Below are 9,544 nucleotides of genomic sequence, written 5' to 3'. Positions count from 1 at the left end.
GCCATAAAAGCTGAAAGAAGCAGCAGAAGAACAAAATGGCGACATCAACAACAACAGAGTCAGAGAACAAACTCCAGCTGGTTCACAGGCGCGTGCGAGCTTTTCCAGACTTCCCAAAGACAGGCGTCTTATTCAGGTGAGACCCCGCGTGGTAAACACGCACGTTGTTGCGCAGATGAAGTATGAACCTGTTGGTGTTCCGTAGTGTCGTTAGAAACATGCGGTAACGTGGTCACTGTGACCTCCTCTCTCTCTGTGTGTGTGTGTGTGTGTGTGTGTGAGAGTGTGTGAGTGGGCAGCTCCACGTGCCGACAAACACTCCACATTAAGAAAGAGTTTCCTCCACAGACATGGAAACTTCATGACGTGCCGAACTGTACATCCGTTAAAATGACTTAATGTTGTTGTTGTGTTTCAGTTAATGTTGTTGTGTTTCCGTTAATGTTGTGTTAACGTTAATGTTGTTGTGTTTGTAATTTCGTTAACGTTAATGTTGTTTGTGTTTTTCGTTAATGCGTAATGTTGTTGTGTTTCCCGTTGTTGTTGTTTCCGTTAAAGTTAATGTTGTTGTGTTTCCGCTAACGTTAATGTTGTTAACTGCGTTAATGTTGTGTTTCCGTTAATGTATTGTTAATGTTGCGTTAATGTTTGTTGTTAAGGTTGTTGTGTTTGTTAATGTTTGTTATGTGTTAATAACGTTGTTGTGTTTCGTTAATGTTGTGTTCGCTAATGCTGTTGTGTTTAATGTTGCGTGTTCGTTTGTTGTTGTGTTTTAATGTTTTCGCTAATTGTTGTGTTTAAGTTGTTGTGTTCGCTAATGTTTTGTGCGTTAATATTGTTGTTTTGTGTTTCGCCAATGGTGTTGTGTTTCAGTTAATTTGTTGTGTTTCGTTGTTGTGTTTCAGTTAATGTGTTTTCAGTTAATGGTGTGTGTTTCCGTTAATGGAGTTGTGTTTCCATTAATGTTGTTGTGTTTCAGTTAATGTTGTGTTAACGTTTATGTTGTTGTGTTAATGTTGTTGTGTTTTAGTTAATGTTGTTGTGTTTCCGTTAATGTTGTGTTAACGTTAATGTTGTGTTTCAGTTAATGTTGTTGTGTTAATGTTGTTAGTGTGTGCGTGTGTGTGTGTGTTTGTGTCCTGCAGAGACATCTGTCCCATCTTGAAGGACCCGGCAGCTCTGACTGCAGTCATTGACCTGTTTGAAGAACACGTGAGGAAGAAGCACGAGCAGGTGGATCTGATCATAGGTGAGAAAACGAGGCAAGGCCACGTTTAAAGGGTTAGCCCAGGATTTGGAACAGTTCCATTCTTGTGTCGGACTTTTGCTCACGCCTCTTCCTGTGATGGCGTTCTGCAGCGTCACACGTGGCATGACCACATTAACAGCTCATGGGACCCTTATTCACTGGACTTGTGAGTTTTTGGAGAGTTTCTGCTTGTATGTCTGTGCAGGAAGTCAGTGAAAATGAGTCTTCATTCAGCAGCAGCAGCAGCTTCAAACACCTGTTAATGTGTGCTCTGAATCAGCCACACATCTCTGAGCAGTTCAATATCACGCTTACGTTGGCGTGAAATTTATACTGTTTTCACGGCGAAGGCGCGAAAATGTCACACTTTGCAGAAGCAGAAAGATCTTTTTTCTTTCCCATATTGCTTGAAAATGTTCATCGGCTTAAAGGAGACATATTATACCCTATTTCCCCAATTAAAATAGTTCCCTGGTGTCCTAAAGAGCATGTCAGTGACATGCTTTGGTGAAAATACCATAAGGATGAAGCACCATAGCAGTTCAATAACCCTGCTAAACCCGCCTTAACCCGTATTAAAATGGTTAAAAAGTTGATTTTGCATAATATGTCCCCTTTAATAAAGTGGGGAAAACCTGTCAAACTGATTATCACAGGTGTTTATTTCAGTGATCTAAAGAGCCCTGAGACAAACAAAACATGTAATCTTTATGACACATGGTGTAGTAAGAAAGTTTGAGAACCCCTGATTTAGACGATGTAATAGTATAATGTGTGTGTGTGTGGTGCATGCGCAGGTTTAGACGCTCGTGGCTTTCTGTTTGGACCTCTGCTTGCCCAGAGGCTCGGCGTCGGCTTCGTTCTGATCAGAAAGAAAGGCAAACTGCCAGGAGCTACTGTGTCTGTGGCGTATGATCTGGAGTATGGCAAGGTATGGAACACGCACATGCACGCTGAGGATGTTCCTTAAACTGAAGCTTTTACTCTTCAGTGCAGCATGGCTCACAGGTCAAAGGTCATAATGGATATTGTTTGTTTTATGACGCGCAGCGTAGCCTAAGCGCCGGAAACACAGTGAAGTTTTTTTTCCGTCAGATGCAAAAATGTCACGAAGACGCAGGAGGAGCCTCAGAGTGAGAGGATGCACCAAAAAATCAGATTTGACACATGGTGTTTTTAGAGTGTAAAAACCAAACTTAAAACCGTGACATGAACCAAACTGCTCCACCCCAAAATAATAAATATGTCTTCTTTCAGGATCTCTGTCAGTGTTTGTTCTGTACTGACCACAGTTTTCTAAACATCCAGGCAGAGGTGGAGGTCCAGGAGGATGCTGTGGCAGAAGGACAGAAAGTTCTGCTCATTGATGACCTTCTAGCTACTGGAGGTATTTTCTGCTTCTCTTATCACGTGATTCAATTTCTTTGAAAAAAAACATGCGATCCCCGTTCAGAAGATGCATCAGGAAATGAGAGAATAGCCTCGACTCTAGAGCGTACAGGCTTCACTTGTTCTTCTCACACAGGTCGCCAAAATCACACTTGGCAAGATTTAGTGTGAGATTGGCATCTCCCAGTCTACCAGACCACACCCACAGTGGCTGGATGTGGTCCTTCAGTGGTTCTTTCTGTTCAGATCCTCCTGTTCCACACACGTGGCTGTATGGTGCTGCGGTGGGATGATGTGAGACAGTGTGAAGACATGTCACATTTTTACAGGGGACGTACCTCAACTACGAACCTCGTTTCGGGGACGAACCTCGTGTCGGGGACATACCTCGGCCGTGAACCTACACATTTTACGGGGACGAACTGCCTCTCACGAACGCGGGGGCCTCTCGGCCGTGAACCTGTGACCTGGCGCGAAACTCGCGTCGGGACGCACTCGCCGCCGGGAACCGTCGCGTGTCGGACATGGGACATACCTCGCCATGAACCTCGTGGTGGGGACATACCTCGCGGGGCGCACGTGAACCTGGGGACGACCGCCGTGAACCTCGTGTCGGGACGACGCCGCGGAACCTCGCGGTCGGGACGCACACTCGGCCGCGAACCTCGCGGTCGGGACATACCCTCGCGGAACCTCGCGGTGAACCCGTGGGGGGGACATACGTGAACCTCGTGGTGCTCGCCGTGAACCTCGGTCGTCGGGACATACGTAGGGACGACCGCCGCGAACCCGCGGTGGGACGCCCGCCGCGGAACCTCGCGGGACGCACTCTTGTGGGGACATACCTCGTCGGGCGACTCGTGTACTGCGCGGAACCTCGTGGGGACATACTCGCCGCGGAACCTCGCGGTCGGGACGTACCTCGCGGAACCGTGGTCGGGACGCACCGCCGTGAACCTCGTCGGCGTACTCGCCGTGAACTCCGTGTCGGGACGCATTCCCGAACCTCGCGGGATACGCCTCGCGTCGCTGCGAACCTCGTGGGGACATACCGTGGGGACGTCGCCGCGGAACCTCGGTGGGGACACGGGTCGGCCGTGGGGTGTCGACGACGGCCGTGAACCCGTGGTCGGGACGTGCCTCGGCGGAACCTCGTCGGGACATACCTTGGCGCTAACCTCGTGTCGGGGACGTGAACCTGCGTACGCCGCGTGAACCTCGTGGTCGGGACGCTGAACCTCGTGGTCGGGCGACGCGCCGGGACGTGAACCTCGGTCGGGCATCCGTGGGACGGGCCGTGAACTCTGCGGGGACGCACTGTGGGGGACGCACTGCCGTGAACCTGGGGGGACGTACTCGTGGTCGTGTGGGGACATACCGCCGCGAACCTACTGTTTCTTTTTTCACTATGTTATACATTCAGATATTTGAATGGGCCCCTGAAGCCAAATAACGCATGGGGCCACTTCCTGTCACTGCTGATGTATTATGACATTAAACGTGTATTTTGTTTTATAGAACTAACTTTAGAATAAACGATATTACAAAAGGTATTTATTTTATAAGACGTAAGCTGTATTTATTGCCACGATTCGTTCTGTGTGTGTGTGTGAAGTTCGAGTTCCATGACAAGTTGCTAGTTAACAAACTATTAGCTAGTTAGTAAGCTATGAACAAATGTCACTGACGCCAATATTAACCAGCTCTCATGTTTGTCGCATCAGTGATGTCACGTGTGATGTTTCCTTCATGTTTGCTGCAGGGACCATGTCCGCGGCCGTGGAGCTGGTGAAGAAGCAGCAGGCCCAGGTTCTGGACTGCCTGGTGCTCGTAGAGCTCAAAGAGCTGAACGGTAGAGACAAGCTCAAACCACACGGTGTGTTTTCTCTGCTTCAGTACTGAGGCGCGAGGAAGCGACACACTGCTGACGCACATCTAACAACAAGTGTCATTCGGCCAAAATGATACGTAGTGATGCACAATATGAAAAATTTCAACCGATAAATTCATATTTAATATAATCTGAATAGAATGTGCAGTGATGAAACACTGATGTTTTAGTAGCTCTGGTCTAGAACAGCATGTGGTCATTTGCTGTAAATAATAACAGTAAGTATTTGTGGAGTTAAGTCAAATATTTTTTAAATCTAAAATGATATGCATTGACATGTCGACCTCAATTACAAAAATGTCATCGAATAAATAAAGTTTACAGAATTATTTGTGTCAAATGATTTTGACTTTCTACTCAACATCAGTGCATCAGTGGGAGATTTTTCTCTAGTTCTTGATATTTGTCATTTTATTGTATTTGTATTTTCATTGTATTTTCAGTCATGTACTGTAAGATGACCTTGAGTCCTTCAGTTTTCAACCTTTCAAACTTCACACGGTCACTTCCTGCCTCAAGTGTTTATTTGTATGTAAAATTCAATTCAATTGTATTTGTACAGTGCCAAATCATAACATACATGATCTCAGGTATGTACATAGACAACATCAAGGAGACAATGAGCAAACACTAGGGGGCAGTGGAGAGAAGATGAAATCTGACAGAACCAGGCTCAGTCATCTGCCTCCACCGGTTAGGGTGAAAGGAAAATGGGGGACAGAGGAGAGGTGGGGGACAGAAAGGACAAGAGGGAGATGAGGTAGAGACAGAAGAGAGAGCGAGACAGAGAGACAGAGAGAGAGAGAGAGAGACAGACCAGGAGCAGATACACAACAACTGTATCAAGTTCCAAGTTTATACAGTCAATGATATGGATGATGGTGTCATGATTATTGTCTTTGCAGCAGCTTCATTGATTAGGAAATATTGTAGTGTAATATTTAAATAAGACTACCTGATTTTGTTTTGTTGTATTTACATCAGTAGATTAGAAAAGACATTAACTGAGCGTCAGAGTAACTTTTTTCTTTGATAGCACAATAGCCCCAAACGGAAATACTTCTACTTGAATGTACTTCTAATAATACTTATGAATACTGTAGTAGCCGTTTGTCAAACAAATGAAAATCAAATCAAACTTCAAATGATCCCAATCAAAAGGCCACTGATGCACCATGGGTTGTGGTGTACTCATGAGGTCCACAAAAGTCAACAAAAAAGGTGGTTTATTTAACCAAAACAACAACAACAACAACAAACAAAGAACAAAGAAAGTCCCATGCAGAAACCATCATTCCACCCAGGTGCATGCTGGTCCCTTACCTATGTAGCCTCAGGTCCCACTCTAACGTGCCCAAACTAAAACACAAATAATAAACTAGAATACTAATAAATTAAATCAAATAAATTGCATTACAATGTGCACGCACTCACTCACTCACTCACTCACCTCATTCATTCACACACTGAGCTGCCTGACTTACACATTAGTGTTAGACACGTCCCACAACAGCCGGAAGTATAAACACACATCAAAGCAAAGTATTCACGACGTGACATTTGGGGGAGGTGGGATTCGAACTGCACTGACTGTGGTGACGCGAGATGAAGTCTAAACTCCAAACGCCAGGAGGCAGCAGTGCGCACCGGAAACAACACCTGAAGAAGAACAGCAACAGGATATCCGTTCACGAGCGCAGAAACAGTCATGGATGATCGTGCCGTGTCTCCAGCAGTAGCGTCATCATCATCATCATCATCAGCAGCAGCATCATCAGCAGCAGCAGCAGCAGCATCATCATCATCATCATCAGCAGCAGCAGCAGCAGAAACTGTGGTCACTGTCCGTCTCATCAGATCGTTCGAACACCGGAACTTCCGACCAGTGGTTTTTCGCGGGGTGAGTTTGGACCAGACTCTGCAGGATTTCATGCAGCTCGTCAGAGACGGTGAGGAAACAGCGCCATTATGACGTCATTACGCGCATTTACGGTTTTAATGCTACTTAAAATCCTGCTTTTTTTTCCAGAGATTGCAAGAAGACCGGGAGTTCTTCTGCCCTTCAGAACATACACGTATGGTATGTATGCGTCACTTCCTGCATGTATTGATTATAAATTTAAGTCTCATTCTAGTTCATTTGTTCATGTTTAGAGCTGAAACCATTCATCGATGAATCAATGATTATTCCATTACTAAATGACTAACTATTTTGATAGTTTTTATCATAATTAAAACAAGACTTTTGATAGTTTAAGCTTCTTAAATGTGAGAATTTTCTTCATCTCTTTGCTCTGGAGAACAAAGAATTCATTAAAAGTGAATCTTTTTGGTTTGTGGACAAAACAAGACATTTGAGAACATCATGTCCAGGTCTGACGAACACCGATCAACGTTTCAGGTTTATCTTCAGTAACATTATGGTCTGCTGACTTCAGTCTCCTTCTCCTTCCTCATCACTGCGTTTTCAGTTTCACCTGTGAATTATAAAAGGAAAATCACCTGCTCTGCATCTGATCATGTTCATGTGTTTTCAGACACGATGAAAATCATTCACCAAGCACATGGAGCAAAGGTATGTCTGTCTGTCTGTCTGTCTGTCTGTCTGGTTCATAAAGGTATGGCGTGACCAGGGGTGGACAGGGACAAAAATTCAGCCCTTTGTGTCCAGACCAGCCCACTACATTATCAGCAGACTCTCCCCTCATGCACCCTACAAAGGAGAATCCTATTCCTTGATAGCAGTTCTAACAATAATAAAGAAAAAAAACACAGCCGACCGGCCCACATTGGGTCAACGGCCCACATTGGGGACGAGGCCCGGTATGCCAGATGGTCAGTCCACCCCTGGGCGTGACACAGGTCTCTTCATTCATTCTCAGTGGAAACTAAACACATTTAAAGGAATTGGAATTCAGTTCAACACAAGAGTTCAAAGTTCACGGATGATGTCGTCACAGCTGTACAATTGTTACCACCAAGAGTCCATCCTGGAACCACGACATACCATAATAATCACTACATAAACAACACAACAAAGACATCTTACTACAAATAGTAAACATCATCAGTTATTATTGTTATTGATGATAATTAATGGATTACAACATGATTCAACTATTCTTTTTTTAATACTTTATAATTGAATACTCTTAAAATACTCATAAAATGTCTGGTATCTTTGTTTCCTGTAACAATGACTGATTTTCACAGTTGAAGTTAAACGCGATGATTTCTGGTAAAATCCTGTTCATGTTAATTAATACTTTCTAACGTCTATGTTACATTTGGAAAGTGGAAAGCTACAGAAAACACGGTCGACTAAATGTTCCTTTAATATTACAATCTAAAAGTCAGAGATCGTGTGTTTAACTGAAGTAAAGCTCGTCTTAGGGCGAAGGCACTGATTCTGAAAGTTAAGATGTAAAACTTATTTGTTTATACTTTGGCAAAATATGGCCAATCAAACAACTGTATGTAAAAAAGTTTCCAGTTGTTGGTTCTTATTTTCACGCTGAATTTAAAACAGGACGTTGTTAGTGTACGGCGGGAGTGGAGAGCTAATTTAGCTGGTGTCCGGTCCAGTCTGCTGTAACTGGAGAAGCAGAAAATGTTAGCTAACGTCAGCTAGCGCCCGGCTACGGAAGCTAGTTTAAGCTAACTAACGTTAAAAGTGACGCCATCTAGAAGAGGCTGAAGTGCTTCTGAGGTTGCAGCGCGGCGTCTGAGACGTCGTGAGACATGGAAAACAATCTTCTGAAAAAGAAACTTGAATGAGCAGCAGCAGCAGCAGCAGCAGCGGCTGAATGCTTCTTATATTTAGACATTGAAATCCAACATTTCTAAGTGGAAACAAATGTTCTTCTTGCAGACCAATGAGCTGGTAATGAACTTAGAAAATGATGAAGACCTCATTCTGCAAGATGGCCAAACCCTTAGAGCTGCTGGTGTTGGTAAGTTTAATATTGATGAACTGCAGTGTTTGTATTTCATCACAATGTTAACGTTGGTATTTCATCATTTCAGCAAATGAAACTGAAGTGGCCTTTTTCAGAGAAGAAGACTACACGCTCTTCAAAGCAAATCCCAAAACTGCCTGGTGAACACAGAGCATCAGTCCAGGAAGTACCGTACACATCTTTTGTCTTTTCCTGAGGAGTAAAAATCACCAGTGGGATTGATTCTGATGCCAACGGTGAATGTTAAGGCTTTAAAATGATTCTGAATGAGAGCTGAGGACAGGCTTAAAGGACTAGAGTGTCATGTTTATACTGTAAAGTTTTAGTTTAAAATTTGAGCCACACTGGAAAGCAGTTGTCTTTCTATTTTTCTCTTAGAATAATTGTGACCATAATATTGTTTTTCATTGTTAAAATATGCTGAATAAATGAGTTTTCTATGTTGCCTTTTTAAGTTTGTATTAACAGAGTTCTATTTAGTGTCCAGTTTTATTTTTTATTGGCATGACTTTGGTCATTTACTACAGGAGCGTTTGTGTGGATATTAGACAGTAAATGTGTTCACTTTGATGAAGTCACAGGCATGTGTCCATCAATCCATCCATGTTATGAAGGTCTTGAATGATCCACTCACATCCAGCTCAGAACAGGTTTAAATGTCACAGATATCATATTAGGAAGTGGTTTAATGAGGTTCCATTCCTGAGATGCATGAAAGTAATCCATCCTCAAGGTGGATTAGTGGATGTCCTTGTGTCTTGTGTCCTTGTGTCTTGTGTCCTTGTGTCTTGTACCCTTGGTTCTTGTGTGTTGTTAAACATCCATAAATAGTCCAAATTAAAAAAGGATAATTCTGATGAGTCCAAAATGAGACAAAAATGTCATAGCATAGTTTGTCATCCAAAATCACTCAAAAAAGTCATAGTATAGTATGTCGTCCAAAATGAGACAAAAAAGTCATAGTCTAGTATGTCGTCCAAAATGAGACACAAAAGTCATAGTATAGTATGTCGTCCAAAAGGAGACAAAAATGTCCTAGTATAGTATGTCGTCCAA

General features: G+C 43.5%; 2 protein-coding genes across 2 annotated transcripts; both read left to right on the top strand.

The window, feature by feature from the left end:
* Positions 1-2: 2 nt before the first annotated feature.
* aprt (adenine phosphoribosyltransferase) lies at positions 3-4,858 on the top strand. The gene is made up of 5 exons (XM_044046651.1): positions 3-136; positions 1,146-1,249; positions 2,047-2,180; positions 2,558-2,636; positions 4,401-4,858. The coding sequence occupies exons 1-5, from the start codon at positions 36-38 to the stop codon at positions 4,538-4,540; spliced, it is 558 nt and encodes a 185-aa protein (XP_043902586.1). The 5' UTR covers positions 3-35; the 3' UTR covers positions 4,541-4,858.
* A 1,338-nt stretch (positions 4,859-6,196) lies between these two features.
* Positions 6,197-8,942, top strand: lg15h2orf76 (linkage group 15 C2orf76 homolog). The gene is made up of 5 exons (XM_044046652.1): positions 6,197-6,478; positions 6,559-6,609; positions 7,067-7,104; positions 8,401-8,482; positions 8,556-8,942. The coding sequence occupies exons 1-5, from the start codon at positions 6,238-6,240 to the stop codon at positions 8,630-8,632; spliced, it is 489 nt and encodes a 162-aa protein (XP_043902587.1). The 5' UTR covers positions 6,197-6,237; the 3' UTR covers positions 8,633-8,942.
* Positions 8,943-9,544: the final 602 nt, after the last annotated feature.

The sequence above is a fragment of the Solea senegalensis genome, linkage group LG15 (assembly GCF_019176455.1).
Source record: "Solea senegalensis isolate Sse05_10M linkage group LG15, IFAPA_SoseM_1, whole genome shotgun sequence".
Lineage (NCBI taxonomy): Eukaryota > Metazoa > Chordata > Actinopteri > Pleuronectiformes > Soleidae > Solea > Solea senegalensis.
Note: the sequence above shows the minus strand (reverse complement) of the source record. Positions and strands in the feature narration are given on the sequence as shown.